The sequence below is a fragment of the Falco punctatus genome (genome assembly GCF_963210335.1).
Source record: "Falco punctatus genome assembly, chromosome: 1".
Taxonomy (NCBI): Eukaryota; Metazoa; Chordata; class Aves; order Falconiformes; family Falconidae; genus Falco; species Falco punctatus.
Genome location: NC_137580.1, coordinates 67,947,015 through 67,968,001, shown reverse-complemented (window position 1 = coordinate 67,968,001; position 20,987 = coordinate 67,947,015). Strand labels below are relative to the sequence as shown.

The 20,987-nt window shown below is 41.5% G+C and overlaps 1 protein-coding gene across 1 annotated transcript in view; it reads right to left on the bottom strand.

Annotated features, from left to right (window-relative positions):
* Positions 1 to 264: 264 nt before the first annotated feature.
* Positions 265 to 20,987, bottom strand: part of ETNPPL (ethanolamine-phosphate phospho-lyase) — a 34,721-nt gene continuing 13,998 nt past the window's right edge. Inside the window, exons 6-13 of the mRNA XM_080374043.1 lie at positions 20,772 to 20,888; positions 18,949 to 19,031; positions 18,218 to 18,443; positions 17,188 to 17,342; positions 16,353 to 16,442; positions 16,017 to 16,147; positions 15,027 to 15,094; positions 265 to 14,153 (exon numbers count right to left, since the gene is read on the bottom strand). Coding sequence (XP_080230169.1) covers positions 14,022 to 14,153; positions 15,027 to 15,094; positions 16,017 to 16,147; positions 16,353 to 16,442; positions 17,188 to 17,342; positions 18,218 to 18,443; positions 18,949 to 19,031; positions 20,772 to 20,888 — 1,002 coding nt within the window. The 3' untranslated portion in view covers positions 265 to 14,021. The remainder of the gene's footprint in view (positions 14,154 to 15,026; positions 15,095 to 16,016; positions 16,148 to 16,352; positions 16,443 to 17,187; positions 17,343 to 18,217; positions 18,444 to 18,948; positions 19,032 to 20,771; positions 20,889 to 20,987) is intronic.

The window sequence follows — 20,987 nt, the reverse complement described above, 5'->3', positions numbered from 1 at the left end:
GGAAGACATCAAGGTTAGAAATAGCAGCAGGGCAGTTCTGGAGTATGTCTGACAAAACAGGGGCAATTTAGCAGCAAGAGGAGCAGTCAATACAAAACGTCCTGATATAACCCCATATATAGTAATTTATTTATGTACTTATAGTTCTGCTCCACGATATTGTCAGATTTTTCCACACTGCTTATTAATTTCCTTAGTCATCAGAGACACAAAAAGGGAAACCCTTTAAATACAGGTAAAGAGTATTTATTGAGTACTTTTGCCTTTTTTTTTTTTTTTTTTTTTTTTTAATTATTATTGACCAAGCTACCTGGTAGTGTTAATAGTAACTAACTACAAACAAATGATTACTCATGGTTGATGTCATATGTTCTACCAGGTCGCGCAAGGTTCAGTAAGCAATTAAACATCAAACAAAAATAACTTGCAATAGCTAGGTGCGGCAAACCAGCTAAATGATAGTTTATGAGGATTCTGTTGAAGTCACGCTGTCACCACCGCTAAGGTGTGCATCTGCTGGCCCCTCTGCCCTCTGGTTAGCCTGACTCATACATAACCTGGGAAAAGATCCAGCCTTTGCATTTACAGATTCCATAAATTCTTGCAAACAGGTGAGCAGGTTCAAAAGCTTGTTGCTCCTGAAGGGCACAGGGAAGTCACTGAACCCTTGCAGTCCGGAGGTGGTTCAAGAAGATCTGAATCAGGGAGCAATGTCAGTTGGTTTAGGCCACTTGTTTTAGATGTTACTAGATGTGTAATATGTGCTCAAAAAAACAGATTCCTTCATTATTTTGAGGAATTCAAATGACGGGTGTTGTTTCTTGCACATCCTTTAGTGTTTTATTTTCCCTGTGCTTGGGGCTTTAGCAGTATAAACCCACAGAAGTCACATACTTACCCAGAGCTTAGAAAATACCCTCTGTATTTTCCAGTCCAGCATCATTCCTGTCACACAGTCAATGCGCAGTCACTAATTCTATAAGCCTACTAGGATGTTATATCACCTCCTATGAAAGCCTTTGATGAAGCTGACTCAACTAACACAGTAAGCAGGTTATCCTGTTGCATAATTTGCATTATAGTAAAATTAAACATGGACTCAGCCAACAAGGTTTGCATTGAGATCCACATTTTTCCAAGACTTGAATTCACTTCAGTAAGTTTTAAAAAAATAATTTTCCTGGACTAACTTGTAAATTCCCATGTAAAGTTAGACTGACAACCGTGGAAGAACATACAGGCTGTATTTTCAGTCTTAGAAGGAGAAATAAAAGTAGTAAAAGATGCAAGGCGACAAAGAACCTAATCCTTTTGTACTAAAATATAAAAGTCCTAATCATCTGTCACTTACTCCTGTGACCCAGAATGGCTCACATTGGCATTAGCCTCCAGAGCAGGGTGCCCGCATCCAGCCTGCTTATTGGGGATGGTCTCCTACCTGCACCAACTCCCTAACCGTGTCCAGAAACGTTTGGAAAAAAGCTGTAGGCCAACGTCTTGGAGCACACTGTGAGAACAACTTAATGGCATAGACAATGGAGATGCTATACCCAGAAATATTTGCAGGCACTGCTAGCCATAGACAGCCATAGAACCTAAAGTTACCTGACCTTTATTTTCAGTTGAAAAAGAACTGGCTTATTTCTGCACAGTTAATAGTGAATGTGGTTGTTCACATTGAAGAAGTTTTTTTTCTCCCTACCAGCGCCCCCAAAATGAAACAACCTTCCAGGAGGGATTTGTTTGGGGAACACCGGAGCAAAGAGCAGAGGCTCCTAAAGCAGCATCCCATGCCCTGGGGCCAAGGTGGGGAAGGGTGTGTGCCCTGGGCACCACCAGGCCTGGCGGCCCCGTAGCTACCTGCAAGGCAGTGGTGTTTTGGAGGGAACTTGCTTTGGTGGAACAACTTCTGTTTTTTGTAGAGCAGAGCCAGCCGTGTTTTTACAGGTAGCCCCTGTCCCTCTGAGAGCCTTTCTGGACTGAGGAAAAGAGGTAAGAGTCTCCCCAGTTGTTTTCTTTATTTGTCTGTTGTTGGTTTTTTGTCTCCTTGGGCATGTCTGTGAAGAGCTTTCAGCGGTAAGCAGGTATGAGTTTGCCTGACAAGCCGTGTGCGATAGTTTGCCAGCAGGGTGATGCAAGGTGAGCGGAGTGCCTGAGAGGTGAGAGTAATATCTGATCAAGCTGAACAGCGTGGGGAGGTGGTAATGCCATGTGATGCGGGAGGCACCTAACTGTTCTTCCCTTTGAGAATGTGACTGGCCACAGTGGAGGAAATGAGATTCTGTTGTGGGCAGGACAACTCTGGGGATCAGTTCCTGGAGCTTCATTGCCCAGAAGCTTTGTGGGGATGGCTGCTTCACGGCAGATCAGGGAAGTGCTGATGTACAGCGAAACATAGTCCTCTGGGCTTGAGTGCTGGGACTAGTGGTGGGAAACAGAGGATGGGAAGGAGGAGAGAGACCACATGGCAGGCAGAGTGAAGTGTAGTGGGTTGGGGTGGGGGGATGCGGTGGGGGGCAGCAAAGAGAGGAAGAGGTAGCAGCAGTGAGGCTTTTCTCTCCCTTTCTGTCTCTGTTTAGAGAAAGGTACACTTGATTTATGCGGTGCACAAGATACTATACAATACTCCTCAGTCACTGCTGCCAAGAGAGGAGTGCCGATGGATGAGTAGGGCTATATGAATGCGGCGGAAGTCTCTGATAGGGTACGGGGTGCAAAGGGGGATTCCTTTTTCTGGGTGAACGGTGAATGTAATTTCTCAGACACTTACAATTGCTTATTTAATTAGAAATTAATGCTAGGAATAAAGTAGAGCCAGCACGATGCTTGTTTACAAGACAAACTGCTAACTCTTTCAACCAGCTTGTTTAATATGTGTTGATACTTCCTTTTTATGGTATATTAATGCAAGATAGTATAACCCAAGAGTATGTGAGCTGGTGGAAACCGATGGAGTGTAGGTTTATACTTCAGGCTATTTATGCACTTTGGGGGTAAAAGTAGTCTGTAAATTCACACACTGTTTCATACATGAATGCATGAGACAGGGGATGCAGGCATGTGAATGAAGATACTGATCCAAGGTTGTTGTGACTTGCATAACTTCAGTGAAGACAGAAGTGCCACAGTAATTTATACCAGCTGGGAATATGGTATATTCCAACAAATTTAAGAGCTGTCTTGCTTAATAGAGCTGATGAGCAAGCAGAAGCTCGATACATCCTTTCATGTGGAAAGCTCTGTGTGGCTTAGATATTTACAAGCATGTTTCAGGATAGATATGCACACTGTTCTCTCTCTCTTCTTTTACTATGCAAGATTGCTCCAGACCTTTGAAATGCTCAAACTCCTGAGGAAATGTGCTTCCCAGGCATTTTAAAGAACAGTCCACGGACACAAGGCATTAATGCAGGATAGGTATCAAGACATTTCCCCACAGAAGTCACAAGCGATGCAGATTGTCTCTCCTAATCTGAAACACCTTGTCTCTTTTAGATTGATCCTGTTATTCATTGCAGATTAGTGGAAGACCTCCTGCTGCTATTCTGTGTCCCTGAGCTCAGTCTGTATCATGGTCTGGCTGGATACCTCCATGTGAAATAAAGGATAGCACATGTAGGTCGCTTGACATTTATTCCAGTGGCTCCCTACCCAAGCCACACAGGGTTTCAAGTGTTAATGTGCCTAGTTAAGTATTTCAACTGTTGCCACACGTTGAGATTTTACGTATCTTAAAATGCATGGTTTGCTGCCAGCCGTTTTAAGTTCAGTTCATACTGCTACTGAAGCCTAGAGACAGCCCTGCTAGAGACACTGCGACTCTTCTTTTTCTCATTTTGTTTTCTTAAACTGAAAATCATCACGATTGGCATGTTCAGTGACTCTTTGCATATAATCTCCAGCAGTACTCTTCATCAGCATAATCCGAGGATTGCCTAAATCCTGGTGTGGTGATTTATAGTTGTGGTTTTGACAGAGTAATGAGTGCCTCTGGTGGGCATCTGTATGAGACTAGTATCTAACTCCCCAGTCTCAAGGTATGCCATCCAGTACCGGATACTGGCTTTGTTCACCTCTAAAGCATCCTAGAAGCATGATTTGACATAGATGAGGGGAACACACTTGATTGAATTTCTATCAGATTTGCCAAAGCGCATCATGTAGAGTTTATGGATTCTATGCTATCTGCAGCAGGGCAGTTTATGCCTCATCTGGCATAACACCTATCAAAATAAACCTCCCCTCTCTCTACCCTCAGAATTTATTATTAGCTAAATCTGCACTGAATCAGCTTTGTGTAGCTTGTGGCCACAGTGGTTTTGATCTGGTAGTAGCTAGCCTAAAACTGTCACATCAAATCCTGGCCCCAGGTGTATGCTTTGTGGTCAAGAGCACAGTACTGAAAACTGGGCTTCCTGCCTAGCTAGCTGAAGGCTAGGGTACTAACACCAGTTTTGTTCAGAGCACCAGCTTTTAGGACAGTCAGAACCACAGCCAAGGAAAACAAATACAGAGTGCCTTGAATGACCTGGAGTCGTCTATTGCCACTGCTTTGATTTTGTATTATTTTTATTTTTATATATGTTTTTTGTTCCACAGTTGTACCAGGCATTCCCAATAGAAAGAGTGGCTGCATATGCAGAGGAGCATTTCCTTTTTGGCTCTGTGAGCCCCCTTGGAGGAGGGGGACCACTCTGCGAGGGTTAAAAGTCGTAGTGTAAGCAGTTCTGGCCTGCTACGTGGTACTGGAAATGCTGCTTGTCCCTCTTGCAGGTGAAAGGAGTAAAAAAGCTGTCTAAAGAGCTAGGGATTGCTGGTGTCATCATTGCTGTGTTCAGGGGCTCTAAAGAGTATGGTGACTAAAATCTTGTGCAAAGCTATGGATCTCTCTAAAAGTAATGTTATTGGCTCTCACGGTGATTGACTGTGCAGTTGCAGTGTCCAAGCTGATCCTCTCCCTACCCTTTGCAGAATTATTGAGACAGAGCCTGCTATGCAAGATACACAGGGGTCTTGGGCACTGTGGTCCTCAAGTTCTGAACCAAAAGGTATAAGCAGAGGCCTCAGATACCTGAAGATCATTAGTTACATCATTTGCTGTCGAACTGAAGAACATCAACAGGAATTAATAAATAAAAGGGTTCTGCAGAAGGACTCCCTTCTTTTTTACTATTCCCTTTATCCTTACTGCAGAGCTGAATTATATGTATGCCAAAAAGCCTGCTCAAAAGGGAAGAAGAGAACAGTGCTAGAAAATATCAAATTCAAGTACTTCTAAAAAAAGCTCTCAGCTCTGCTATGTGTCAGATCCCAAATTCTTTCTTTCACCCTGGATTAATCTAAAGTGGAATGCAGCAGACTGATTCCAGAACAAGTTTTCACACACAAGTTACTCTGCAATAGCTATTGCAATGTACATGTACTCTGACCTGTCAGAATTAACTTTCAAGTACAGACAAGGCCTTCCATTAATGCTGAACATTACACTTCAGCAAATGGTGAAAATGTTTAGTAAAGGTAATTAGTTATGAAATCAGTAGTGGCATTTGTGCTTTATTTTGGTTTTGCTTTTCACAATAATTTTGTGAACTGGCACTATACCCGCTATATTTTCCAAGCAATAGGGAACCTTGTCAATTCTTCTGTGACAGTGCTTGCCCAAGTATTTATACCAGAACTTTTGATGTGCCTGATGTGAAAATTATTAAGGAATCAGCAACTCAGGGAGCACTTGAAACTTAAATAACTAAATCTCTGTGAAGAGTACTCGTAGCATTACAGATGTAAATTATTCCTGGACAGCCGACTGGGTCACACAAATGTGTGACATTCATAAAGGGAAACAAAGAGAACTGTCAAAGACATAAGCCTACACAGCCCCATTTGCACAGACCACGGTCATCACTAGTTTCATTACCACGGATTTGTCCTTCAGTGTACATTAGCACTAATATCTAAAGTAACAGGAGGAGAATGAGGTTCCCTGTGCATTTTGGGTCAAGTTTCAAATCAGTATTGAGTTTGTCATTGACATTTCAATGGCAAGCACACCTCCCTATTCAAAGGACAAATTTTGGCACTGTTCTTTAGTTAATCCTTTCCAAAGTGCTTAAACATCAATGGTAGTATTTGGCTCTGCATGCATGATTTCTGGGCAACTACTCAAAACTTACTAAGCAATAATCTTTTTGTTTAATCATTCACTGCAAACATGTTACATAAAATGGACTGATAGCAGAGTCATGAGACTTTTTTTCCACTGGTATTGTACAAATGATGAGACTTGAAATTTTTTTGAAATCTAGGCAGTGCAAAATCAAATTTGCTGCTGCTGTGAGAAACAAGAACTTTTTTCAAACCAGTGGAATTAAATCTCAAGTCATTGGTGTGTCTTTTCCCATGTGAAGTAGATTATCTTTTGGAAAATCCAGATACTGAAGGATTGATGCATGTAGTTTGATTCAGGTAGGGTGAGGCAGATGCGATGCCCTGTTAGAAGCTGCATAGGCTTTTATGGAGGCCAGTCAAGAGGAAACACTTGTGTATTAACAAAAAGTTTCAACCAGTTTAAGCAAGCTGTCATTGCATACCCACCGGGAGAGACTCCTGGGTCTCAGACAAGGCAACACTGCTGCTCTAAGGCCCTCAGCAAGTACATAATAATAGGGGCTGGATTGTAACACCATCTAGAAAGCCTTTAGCAGGAGACACGTATGGAAATACACTGGCACTGCTACATGCTCTGTTGGCTGGCAGTTTTCTCCCATCTGTCCTTGTGTTGTGCACTTACAAGGTGCTTCAAGTCATTTGATTCTTCTGCTTCCTTGTTTTTATTTCCTATTTGTCTCTTGCTTAAGACAATCTGGTGCCCATGGGCTGGAATGTGTCACTACTTTCTTCCCATGCAATCTGCTCTTCATGCCTATGGTTCAGTTGCCATGAACCTTCCCCCTTGAGCAGTCTGCTGCAAGCTGTGTCCAGCAGGAGCCAAAAGCAATGTTTGCTTTGCAGGGAGACATTGCAAATGAAGTGGTAATCATTTAGAGAAGGCAAAAAATACAGCGATAGAAAATGCAGGTGTGACTGGTGGACCATTCTGCAAAAAGGAATACTCTATTTGGGCAAGCCTTTGGGTTGTTTGTTGTGTAAGTATAAAGCACTTAACTGAATAGAAGAAAGTCTGGAAAGACAGGAAAAAATGAACAGACTGTCTTGAGGTAATCCACCATTCAGCATGCACAGGGGAAGTGTTACCAGAGCAGAACTGCCACCTCTGACTAGCAGCCCCCTAGCAACTGGCCTAGGAGCCCCTTGAAACAAGGCAGGAGGACAGTCTATGAACGGACCAGGAGAAAGGAGGTGAAGGAAGGCAGTTGTGCTCTTTTATCTCTGACTGCTTTGGGGGGAGATGTGAGAGGAAAAGCAAGCAGAGAGATAATTTTCATTTAGGCATTTCTGAAGATACCAGGTCTGTTGGTCAGTATTCCTGTAGGTGCTGCAGTTTTGCTTCTAAATGCTGAGAAAGAGACGTTTTGTTTTCAGAATGTGAGGTAATCCATGTGTGCCCATGGCCTCAGACATCTGAGCAGCAGGATTGTGGGTGCCTGAACTCTGTGCAGCCCTTAGTGCCAGTGCAGGCAGAGGGACTTACAGCCCCAGAGCAGAGCAGCTCCACATCAGGGAAGCTCAGGACCGTGAAGGCTGATGCCTAAGATACTGCGCTGCCAGTTTTCAGCAGGTTGGCCAGTCCTGTTACGAGAATAGCACGTAAGGCACAAAATGGTTGTACCTTCTGACAGTTTTCCTGTATGTACAGTTCAAGACAACCAGTTATTTACAGGCATTCTCTTGGTGTTTAGTGTTTCAAGCATCTCTAAGGCATTTTTGATTGCAAGGTTTTTTTCCCCAAGAGCTCATTTCTGACAGTATTAAACCTATAAATTAACCAGTTTAATCCATAAAACCATGTTTTGGTACAAAGATTTACTCAGTTTAAAGAATACCATGCAATGAAGACCTGGACTCGTAAGTGAGGTTATTTTTTTTTGTTGTTAAGGTAGTCTAATTTGTCAACCACACTTTTAAAGCTCTGTGTTTTTCAGGGTTTGTACTTAGGTGGTATTTCTTTCCTTTTCCAGCAGTGGCCTACAGATGTCTTACTGCCTTTTCCTTTTCCTTGCTGCCTGTGGAAATACCTTTGCCCATGACAGCAGTACACTGAAGTATTCTTAAAGGGCTCACCTGCAATTACTAGTCTCTAGCTAAGACCCCCCTCCTTCATAAAATCTATTTATTCATCCAAAAAATATGTCAAATGGATATTCCCTCTGTTTTACATTACATTAATTGACATAAAGAGATTGCCTCACAGATAAATTGCTTTGGAATGCTTCTGTATAAATGTTTCTATATGTGTTTGTGCATCTATAAGAATATATATAGATACATATGCACACACCCCCCCGGGCATAATGTACACGCACACATATTATTTATAGAATAAATGCCTGTATAAATAGCTGCTGTTTGTTCTTCTAGACTGTTCTTCTGGAATGTGAAATAGCAAGTTTATACAGATGGCAGTATTGTCGGTAGCTCACAAACCTTTGAGGGACAAGGAGGAAGAAGACATTTGGTAACTTTATGAACACTGGAAGACAAAATAAAGTCAACAGAAAATGTATCTGGAGGTGAGTACCCAGCGGCAACGGAAGGCTTGTGCTGCTTCGGCTGTGCTATGGGAGGAGGGAATGCTTGCAATGTAAGTGATCTCTTGGCATGCTTTCCAGTGTCCCACATCCCCCTGCTCTCAAATCCAAACTGGGGAAAGATTGGTAGCGTACGTTAGGTGTCGTAGAAAGAAAAGAGGACTTTCATGGGGATGCAAGGAATAAGTAAATAGGGGCATGATGGAAAAGTCTTCCAAACTTATCTGAAGCCATGTGCATTTGTGGGCAAATATTTTCATACTGTGCTCACAGGTAACTTTCCAACCTCTCTTGTGGATCAGGAAACAGCTTAACACACTTCAGACAAAAGAGTGAAGATACAGTCCTTACTTGTAGGTATTTGTTATATTTTACACATCTGTGTCAGAAAAAAACCTCTCTTACATCAAATCTAGCTTACACTGGAAGTCATTATTTTTTCAGTGGAGCTTCACCACCTGTAACAGTGTCCTCATTTAACTGTGAGTTAAGAAAGCAGGATTAAATGCCATGGCTATTTTTGCATAGATGCCTAAGTTGGAAGGGAATCTGGTCCTGTCTTACAGAGCCCCGTAGGTCTCACCTGTACTATAATGCTGTTTTTCACAGATGAATGTGCAAGATATAGTCTGTTCTTACACTCTGATTTATTTACAATTTGTATGATCTGTATCTTGCCTAATAGAGAGTAGAATAAAGCTAACTTAATTGAGAGCTGATTTATACTGTGAACAGAAATCTTTGTTCTCAAGAGCAAGTCACTGGAGCGTGTTAGCAGCGCATTTTCCAGATGAACTCCTTTTGTGCCTTATTTTGTGACTAGAATGAAGAAACTGAGGAATGGAGACCAAAAGCTTTCTTTTTGCTTAGAAGAAGTACCCTGCACTAGCTAAAAAAGTATTTTTAGCTCTCTAAGCTTCCTGGGAGATGCGAGACAGACTGCTTGCTTCCCTGTTGTTCCGTGGTTGTATCTATTCAGTGCTTCATGATATTTCACATAATCGGTCTCTGACTTGTACTGCACATCATAGGGCTTTATTTCCTGACAAAACCACATGCAAGTAGGGTATAAAGTGAGGTAACTGCAAATAAGTAAATTGAGCTAACTACTTGGAGTCCTATATAATTGGGTGATTAGGTGATAAGCTAATTATTAGCTGATAAGGTGAATAACCTTTACAAACCATAACAAAGGTTATTACAGCTGCTTTTATACATGGAAGCAAATAGGGACATAAAGATGTTGTCACTCACTGAATCAACAGCTAAGCTGAAGCCAGGAATCCTTTTTCAGGCTTTCATGCGACCACAAGACTTTCTGCCTTGTTGATTATTAAAGACTTCGAGCAACCATCAGTGCTGAGCCAAAACACATTTCTTCATATGCTTCCCCTTCTGCTTCCTGTAAGTAATTTTTAATCCTATGTTGTAAATGTATGTTATTGTGATATTGGAGCTGTGTTTATCCTAACACACATGAATGACTGTGAGCAGAGGTGGGGAGAGACAGGAGTTTGTTTTGCTTAGCGCAGATTGGTCTTGAGCTGTGAAGCTCAGTGAAGGATTTGAACTTTTGGTGCTTTGTACCTAGGGCCTTTGTTTAAGCCCAGATGTATTTCCTTATGAAATATCAACATGAAAAGCCCTCCTGTGTAGATTTCTCTCACGCCCTTTGTAAGATACCCTGCATGTCTGGAAGGTGAAGCCTACAGAGGTGACATGACACAGTCTAGTCACACCACAAGTCAGTGGGAAATGCAAAAGCGTAGCTTGTCTTTTCTAATACAGCTTTTCTGCTGAACCATAGACACCAATAACATCAAATGTTCCAGGTGGGAAAACGCCAATGTGTATGGGTAGCAGAGATAGGGAAATCCTGTCACACTCATTTGGCCTTGTCTTCCCTTGCATAATCCTTCTGCCAGAGCTTGGCTGGCAGCACCACAGGCCAGGTCCGGGTTGAAAAGAGACACTGCTAGCTCACCTGCTCAAGTCATCACTGAGAAACCTGGAAAATTAAACTAACCTTTCTGCTGCCGTGAGCTAATGTGCTCTGCTTGCAAGCATTAGTCACTTGGTTTTTTTTCCCAAATTATTATATCAAATGAAGAAAAAACCCAACAAGGTAGATCAAACGTGCTTATATACAATATGCTTATATGCATATACACAGTAATAACCGCACAGTATAATGAATACTCTTTCATTGTCATCCCGGTTCCTTTAACTTCTCTAGTATATTACTGAACGCAGCTTCTTTTTAACACTTTCTGGTTTTTTAGCTCTTAGCTTAGAATATCTGCAGCACTAGGAATTTAGAATCCAGAAGATGCCTGTACAAATTCTTGTGTGCCATTTAAATGAGTCACATTTAAACAGCCTTCTCCACTTTTAGAAATATTTTTCTGCTGGTTGTTTCTGACTTCTTTTTCTCATCTCTGGGGTTTTGCATGTTGGTGCTGAAAGCTGTTGTTTTAGATGAAGGTGTCCCAGTCAGATGTTTGACCCAGACTTTTATCACATTAAAAATGAAATTTTGTCTCTGCATTATGTTTTAATCTTTTTTTAACAGAAATGTCTTGCACATTGCAGCAGCACATGGAAAGTAAGCGTTTCAGGCTTGTCCTTTGGTCCCCTTCATTCAGCTCCCCTTTTTTTTAACAGATTATCAGCAGAGCTTGCTGCTTCTGTGTATGTGTGGCAGGGGGAAAACAGGATGGGACTTTTCCCCTCTGGACTTTGGTGTGCTGGGCCTGTTAGTTCACAGCCACCAAGCTTAACAGCTGTAAAGATTATAAATGTATTCTCTGATAAGACTGTGTTGTATGTCTAAGAAACCATATATCTAAAAAGCACCAGGCAAAATATAATACTCCTCCATAATTCTTCTACTCAGTGTATTTCCATTGCAATGTTTAATGGAGCTAAGGCTGAGGCATTTTTCCTCAGATATGGACATGCAGCATGCTCTGTTTCCCTGGCAGTTCAGTGGTGGTGTGTTGAAATGGCAACTTTTCATCCTGATTCTTCTCCCCAGAAGAGTGCTCTCTTAAGGCACAGCTTTCTGACTCCGTACAGGTTCAGTCCTGCTTGCTTTCATGTAGGGGAATTAAGTGCTGGTGGGTTCAGACTCAGCGTCACTCTTTCATCAGTATTTGCAGCAAGCACCATCCTTCCTTTTCCCGCTGTCATAACCAGTCTGTTTGCTTGAAAGTCTTAAACGTGCAATATAAAAGTGATTGAAACAGTGATAAACTGAGAACGCAATAAAATTAACCTGACTTCACTTCCAGTAGGATGATGAGCTAGAGTGAAGATAAAAGCAACTAAAACTCCAGCATGTGAATGCCCACTTGGGATGGAGTCCTGCCTTTCTCTCACCCCACTGCTTCTTCCTCCTGCTGCATGGTCTGTGCAGGCCCAGGCCTCCTCCGTGAGTACGTTCATTATCTTTGCAGAAAACCAATGGGGAAAAAAGTGTGGCCTTATTTTTTTTCTTGTAGGGTTAAGTGAGTTGAACTGGGTTATGGAGGTGTCTGATGAATGTAAGGGCTAGAGTGGAGGCTGAAGCATATGGCTAAAACCAGGAATTGCACAGCCTGGACAGGAAAGGTAGAAAGCTTTTGAAAATTAATGACCTGCCCTAACAGTCAGTGCCATAGTACAGACTGGTGGGCTGTGTGCCTTTGAGCTTAACCCTTCCAATAAACTGCACAAGCATTTGCTTCCTGGGAAGCGCATGCTGCTGCTGCACGCAGTAGATGAAGTATAATGCAAGTAGCCACACTCCATCTCATAAGGGGAGTGACCCAAGCTGTGCCTTTGGACACACAGCACGTTAGGTCTTTGCATAGTTTCACGTTGGAAAAGACCTCGGACATCCTTCCTGGTGCATGGTTAGCAAGGGCTGAATTGCAGCAGCTGAGTTAACATCTGGCTTGGAAGCTCAGAGCTGCCGACAGCAGAGGGCCACTGGGAAACACAGCCTGGCCAGTCTTGCTTTGGCATGGAGACAACCCCCAACCAAAACTGAACTGGTTTCAGGCTCTATTTATCTTCTGAATAATCATCAGAACTGTTCCGGGAGGATAAAATTAAAACAAAAAAACCCCTCTTTGTAGAGGACATAATAATTACAAATAAGAGATTTATTTTGATGGAAGAATTATTCAAGTATCATGAAACAGAAAATAATCCAGCTTAAGGATGTTGGAAAATGTTACACCAGAAACATCAATATTAATATAGCACATTGTGGAAAACATGGAATTAGGTAATGTGTTCAATTTCCAGTCATATCAGCAGGATCATTAGCAGCAATTACAAACAGCAGAACTTAGGGTATTAAAATTGAAGAGGAGATACATTTTGTCTTTTTTTTTTTTTCTCTGAAGTAGAAACCATTTGTAAAGCCCTCAGTGTCATCCATAGCATAGAGTTGTGCATGTATTAAAAAAAAGAAAAGCAGGACTTGTGTGTTCTTGTTGAAATTTAACACTGATAAGGAGGCAAGTCAGTCAAGTCTATTCTACTTGCCTATTTTTTGGACCGAGAGGATTCCATACATAAACTTTTGGAAAAACAATAATCATAAAATCTTACTCTATATAAATAGTTATCTATAAAAGTTCCTTTACCCATAGAAAATCAGCATCCAGATTCTTCATTTTCTTTGAACATAAGGTGAGAATACCCTGCATAAACATCTTCTCTTTACACACACAGTGGTAAACTCTTGGTAGAGTGTCATTGACATTAACGAAGCTACCCCAATTCACATCAGCTGGCAACATAGTCCATAGGACCTAAGTTACATTGGAAGATAATAATAATTTCTCTCAAGCATTGTTTTGTTAATTCAGCCATTAAAACATGGGAAGTAATTAACATCTCAATATTACATATTGAAATTTAAAATACTGTAAAAATAGCATGTTAAGCATATAATTTTAAAATTGATAGGATTGACATTTCCTTGTATGGTGGTTAAGCAATTCAGATTCTGTGTAATATGGGTAGATCCACAGATTTCACCGAGTTTGTGTACTGTACCTATGTCAAGCCTGCCATCAGCACCAAGGTATTTGCATATCACAAAATATTCCATTTTGTCACATCTAGATTTTACATGGTGCAGCTCTCATATCTGAAAAGGTATTTTAAACTCCTAATGTATAGCTAATACAAATTCAGCCAGTTTATGGAACGTAGGACTAGGCTTCAAACAGATCCTAGGGCTCCGACTATTGCACTCTTCATCTCAAAAGCAAGACTGGGACACACATTCAAACTGAATGAGGGAACCTTCCCACTTCATGTTCTTATTCTTTCACTTGGCAGTGAGTGGTTTTTAGAATAAAGACCATCTTCTTGTCTGCAGGCAGCTCCATTCATATGGCCAATGGTTTCATTTGCACCTTCTGGTTGAGAACTCTCTTCAGTTGTCTGAAACAGAAATGACATGTCAGTGAAGGCACGTACGTGTCTTCCAACAGGCAGCCATCAGACTTGGTTGCCATTAAGTAGCCTGGCCTGACTCTCCTCCTTTAGCAGCACAACTTCTTAGCTTTGAAAGAAATGGAACTGAATGTGTACAAATGTTTGTAAGAGGAGGCTTGCGTCCCAAATATAGTACAATCTAGACAGCCAGCAATACTTAGGGTCTCTGCCTTAATTATTACATCCCCAGACGGCTGAGTTACTGCCTTCCCACCATTCGCAGCATCACTGGAGAACTCACCATGCGACAGCTCAGCAAGCTTTCCTTATAACACAGTGGGTGATGTGTTTTTAAGGGTGTGAGAAATTACCTATCATTTATCCAAAGCTGGGGCTGTAACCTATGAAGTCCTAATTTGGATGCATGTTAGCCATTCATACTCAAAAAGCAATGGTGGGAATGAAATCCTTGGAACTGTCCCAAAACTTGGACACCTTCCTGGCTGAAGGCTTGCTTAGAAAGCCAAATATCCCTCAGTAGCATGCAATACCTAGAACTAGTAAAACTGTTGACTGCTGAGCTCGCAATTTCGTGCAGCCCAGAGTCTGGCTGGTCTTGTTTGCACACAAGGCAGACAAAGCGAGGGGCTTGTCTATAACATGTTTCTCATCATAGGTCTGTATTACTCAGCTCTTTTTGGATTTGCCCCAGTAACACAATCCTCTCAGGCTTCTAGTAGCAGGTTATGCTCTGAGCTCAGTTTCAAGGCGCAGAACAATTCACACCACCAAAAATGAGGGTGTGCCCTACCAAAATAATTTACACTTGCTTTGCCAAATGCCTATCTGAATAAGAGTTAAAAAAAATTCAAAACATACTTTTATTTTACACTCTTCATTCGCAGATGCATTCTTTTCTGTCTTCATTCCAGTTGCCTCTTCCATTTCTAAAAAAAAAAGTAAGAAAATAAATAAGTCTGAAAGATCCAGGGTTAAGTAAGCACATAGTCAATTTAACAGCTGGCTGAAGTAAAAATACCTGATCAGCTATTCCTCTGGGCATTCAGCACAGAAGAGTAAGTGAAGAATGATGAATACTTCTCCAAACATTTTTCTGAGGCAATGTGATTAAGGTATCATGACTATAGTTTGGAGGTGTTTAGAGAAAAGAAGGAAATTAGCAGCTTGACTGTAGCATGAGGGTTCAGCTAGACCTTTCAGAGCCGAATTCTGTCTTTGTCCAGCAGGTTCATGCTAGTCTTAACTCCAGCTGTTACAATCTCAGGAGATGGGAATGTTCAATGTAGAATGGGCTCGGAAAGTCCTTACGCTAACAGTATACCTGACATTATTTTCCCCTGAATTGGTCCCCAGGTAGAAGATAAATAGAGCCTGAAAACTTTCTGGCTAAATGTAAGTGAGACAATTGTGTTCCAGTACACCAGTTTAAAAGGAAAAAAAAAAAAAAAAAACACACCAAAAAAGCAACAACAACAACAACAAAAAAAAGGTAGAGCACACTATGGAAAGTTTCACCAGTGTTTCAGCAGTGTTTTTCAGGCCTGTGCTGAATTAATATATTTGCTCCTTAACATGTAGCATATGTGACCAGAAATGTGTAGTAACACCAAGTCTGTGAGAGAAAGGATCAAGAGCAGGATTTTGCCTAAAAGTTTGGATGAAGTACATATGAGATTTTTTATTTATTTGTAAGACTTTGTGTTAAGAACAGCAGTTTGGACAAGTGGTAAGAAATGTAATTGATTACTTTCTCTTGCATGTAATGGCCTAGATTATGGTGGCTGCTGTTTCTAACGAGTCACTTGGAAAATTAACAGAGTATTCCTTTAAGCACTAAAGCATGCATACCTGTGAGAAGTTCATCAAGTGTCTCCACTACGTGTTTTGCATCTTCCATTGTGAAACACATTGGTGGTTTAAATTTTAGTATATTTCTGTGGGGTCCATCTGCACTAAGAAGGATGTGATGCTCCTTCAGCCTGTGGAAAGAGGAAACATCTGTGTTAGACAGAGATATAAAACTTTAATGGGTCCTGTCAGATCTTTCAGGATGAGTTTGATTTTGAAGCTTTTGTTTTACTATGTTACCAAAAACTACACAAATGTAAACGGAAATTAATGACTAACTGCTGAGGAATATTAGATGGGTTTAATCACTGCATGTAGTCTTTAAAAACCATTTACTTGTAAATGAGATGAAGGGCTTCAGCAGTGGCTGGTGTTCGCTTTTCTTGGTCTTTCACCAGATCCACGCCTACAAACAGTCCAACACCCCTGGAACAGGGAAAAAAAAAATACAGACAAGTGAAATCCAGTGTCAGTGACCCAAGCCTCCTACTGCAAATGCAAAACCTGTTTCTAACAACTGCAGTTCCCTTCCCTGGGAGGCAAGTGAGGAAGAAGCAGGAAAGAGAGGAGACTTCCTCTCTTCTCATCTTTTGGCACTGGCTACTTTGGATGATGAGTGGGATAACAGATATTTCTGAATAAATAAATTTAGCTGGCTCATTAAGGCTACATGGCCAGTTAAGAATGACGGAATAACTTTCTTATCCTGTAAACCTCAAGTCAAGGAGCTGTGGAATACAAATAACCAGAACTAAGAACAACCCCACAACCCAATGCCCCCTTAAAAACCAAAAGGCACTTATCATGGTAGTAACACAAAATGAGGTAAGCCCACACTAACACCTCCAAATGAAATGGACCAGAGATTTGGACAAAGTCACCATCATCCCGACAGTGTGCTGACAACTGGGCTATTCTGTGCAGATGGCTCTTTCTCCTGCTTTGTCACAGAGCTTTTCAGTGGCTACGCTTAAACCTAACTAAGCAGATGAATGGACAAGTTTTTTGAAAAATACACTGTCTTGCAGTATCGGTTTTGGGTAGTCGATTTTTTTAAAAAAATGAGGTGCAGCATAACGATGCCAATGTTTCTGCGTTCCCCTCACCCCAAACTTGTTGATTTTTCTAGCACGGTTATTCTTCTTCTCTGACATTGCTGCAAGGCACCCACCTGATATCTCCCACTAAGGGATGTTTCTCCTTTTGCTCAGCCAACAACTCCAGGAGATAATTTCCTACTCGTGTAGCATTTCCTTGGAGATCTTCTTTTTCTATTATCTCCAGCACAGCCAAACCAATAGCACAAGACACTGGATTGCCTCCAAACTGATAGTAAAGACAGATAGGAAAACAAAACCCATCAGAAACATCCATCTGTGTCTATCCACATGGTTTTCACTTGCCCTCTCCTGCTTGGCATGTTGTAAGGAAAGCTTGAGGAGGTGGGGATTTTGTGCTGTGTAGGCTGTGGAGCACCATCTCTCACGCTTTGGGAAGTGTGAGAGGCCCAAGGCTGGGGCCTCCTCTTCAGGTTTCAGTAATCTGAAGATTTCACAGCTGAAGCATTCAGTCTGCTCTCATGGTTTGCTAACTGCATGTGCAGGCAAAATGCTCCTGTGAAGAGCAGTGGGTGATAGGTCTGGTATTTCTTGAACTGGAGGGTATAAACTCCATCGAAAGCAGGAAGATTCACGATAGCTGGGAAGAAGGCTTAGTCAAAGGAGCAGAAAGAGGACTCAGTGTAAAGAAAGCTGCTCCTCTGTGGCATGCAGGCAGCTCGTGTTTCCTGGTAAAGGGTCACTGCTTTGTTAGGTGACAAAGCAGACCAAGGCCTGCCAGGGCAGGAGCCCCACCAGCACACAGCTTGTCCCAGAAAGTGAAATTTTACATGGCCAACATTTCGGAGTGGGGAGAGGGAAAAGTAAGGAAGAATTTATCTGTATGGATGTGAGCCGAGATGCACGACTTGCCAGAGAGCTAATGCTGGTCCATATTAAGACACACCACTTGGTACAGAGCACATTTCACAGCTTGCTTTTAGATATTAGATGGAGGTTGGCTCAAGCTCTTAGTAACATGATGCAGTGATGGACGCAGAGTTTAGCTGAATCACCTGAACAACTTCTAATTGCTAAATGCAAATCAAAAGGAAAAAAAAAAAAAAAAAAAAAAAAAAGGCAAGCCTTCACCTACAAACTTACTGTATTGAAATACTCCAGTCCAGAAGCACCAAAACTTTCAGCAATTTCCCTCGTTGTGACCACACAAGACATAGGGTGGCCATTGCCAATGGGCTTTCCCATGGTGACAATGTCTGGCACAAAGTCTTCACCTTGCAGCTGGAATGCCCAAAAATGCTTCCCAACTCTGCCAAAGCCAACCTGGACCTCATCAGCAATGAACACCCCACCCGCGGCACGCACGTACCTGAAAACAAATAGAACAGCTTGAATGACTAGTTCTGCAGTACGTGCCTTGGGTAGGCAATCTTGGACAAGGCAGTTTGTATTACAGAAATTCTCCAGTGTGAGACCAGGTTGCTGAAACACAGCTATAGCTATTTCAATCGACAAACATTTTAGTTTGCTAAATGTTAAGAAAAAAAATATCTGGTATTTTGGTGCAAAATAGAGGTACTGTAATGGTACTGCAGGGTTATATCTATGATGGTTCAACTTCATCTTCCATCAGACTTATGGCCTGAGGAATAAAGATAGAAAAGGAAAGACAATTATCCAGCCAAAACCAATTAGTCAGCTGATGTTCCATAAAAAAACAGAAGTGGAATCATGGTCTTCAAAAAGTAGAAAGGAACCATAGATAGCCAGGAACAAGAGAGGGTGATAGCTGAATTGATTGGATAAGCCTATAGTAAAGAACCTGTTTCTTTGGTTAATTTTCCAGTTGTGCCCTTTTGAAGTGATGTACGTACTCTGCCACTTTCTGGAAATAGCCCACAGGTGGAATTACTTGGCCTCCACAGCTTTGCATGGATTCGGCTATGAAGGCAGCAATCTACAAAAAACAAATGCAGGTGAGAGCTGTGTTCATCTACTTGGCCTTTGCACAAACATCTAACAGTCTAGAAATAAATGTTTAAATGTGTGCCTTAATTTAATCACGCAATGGGTTGGACATCTGAGGGCTCTTGAGAACAGCTATGGCTAAAGAATTTATTCATTTTGTAATCTGGGGTGCCCAAATTTGCAGTAGCCAGGGCCACCTTTGCAACCCGATGGGAATACAAGGACCTCCATTAGTCCTACAGTTGTTAAAGTGGAAGACGCTTACTGGTATCAGCGGACCTTGGATCAGGCTCCCGGGAGCACTGTAAATTTATTTACAAATGTCAATTTACAGGAGACACATAGCAGTGTTTGCCATTTTTCCCAGAAGGTTAATAACTTGCTTAATGCCAAGGCTCTCCAGTAATGGGCATAGGTGGTGATCAGCTTTTTTGTTCAACCCTGAACACCAGGCATAGCTGGGTAGAAGCTGAACTGTAAGATGACCTGAGGCTATGCTTTGGGCACCTCTGCCTAATGCAAATAACTACACAAGTAAAATGTCAGCATGAGGCACTTGACAAAAGAGGAGAAAAACTCTATAGGTGAAATAAGTCCAGTTGCTAGGAATGAAAAAGAAGTTATTTCAAGTCAGGAAGGGGAAGAGCAGCAGATCAGATACACTGGAACATCAAAATTTTGTTTCTTGTCAACAGCAGAGGTCTATGCAGCAGAGATACGATATTACCCCAAAGTCTCAGCATAAGTCTGCTATTTAAGGGATTGCATCCCCACACCACTTGTGAACCCTCCCTGAGCATCAAGAGGTCTCTCTGGGCTGGTGCAGTCTTCCTGGAAACAAGGCTGAGCAGTGACGTGTAAAGAACCGTACATTATATTTGAAGAGGCATGCTATGGCCAAAGAGTACGAAGCTTCCCATAGCATGTGAGGCTTAGCCTTTAGCACAACTTGTCCTGCCACAGATCTATGTCACCAAAACCTAAGAAATATGCAAGAGAAAGGAAACAAGGGAAGAAAAACACAAAACTATCCGTTAGTAGAGAACAAAAAAAGTTGATAAAGAAACTAAAATAAGAGTGACTTAAGTCCATTGGACTAGAAGGGAACATGTTGTTCCAGTCTCCACTGAAGTCTTCTGGGACTTCAGTGGGCTTTGGATCAAGCCCTTCATGTCTCAAAACACTAATGCCATCACACAAAATATTAATACATACTTTAGGTAAACCTGTTCAGCCATTGTCTGTTTTTATCAAGGTCATACTGTAAATGATTGAAAGGTTCACCTTTCTAGATGACTCCAAAGTTCTATTAAGCTACTAGACTCAGAAATCCAGTATCAAGATTTTATCTAGCATATTTTCTCCATGTCCTGGAGACTTTTATATATCCTTGCTAGAATTTGTGACATGGTTTATCAGCTTGCCCTAACACATTTACAATCTACTGATTCAATGCATAAAATAGGAAATTAAACTGCTTTGGTCATTATCGTCTTGTTTACAACTATTATTGATCCTTTCATTGATGCCTAGAAAAATTATGATACGAGTATCAGGTAGAAAAATGACTCATTTTGAACACAGAACCCACCATAGGAAAATGAAGGTGGGGGGTGGGGTGAGGCAAGGGAAACCAAGTAAAGAAACGTGTCATTAGTTGCCTGTTTCATGCCCCCATGCCACACTTCATAGATGAAGCCTCAGCATTTCTAGAGCACAAACCACACACCTTGCGTCCATTCTTCTGTGTTTCTTCAATAATCTTTTTCACCTCTTCAGCATAAGCACTTGCTGGATCTGGGTCATCTTCCCTATATTTCCCTCTGTAGATATCCGGAGAAGGAGCCTGAAAAGACCAATATGTTGTTGTTTTTTTTTTTTTTTCTTTTAAAACCCATCCTTCTATGAAATATTTACGTGCTTTCCTATTGCTCTGCATTTTTGT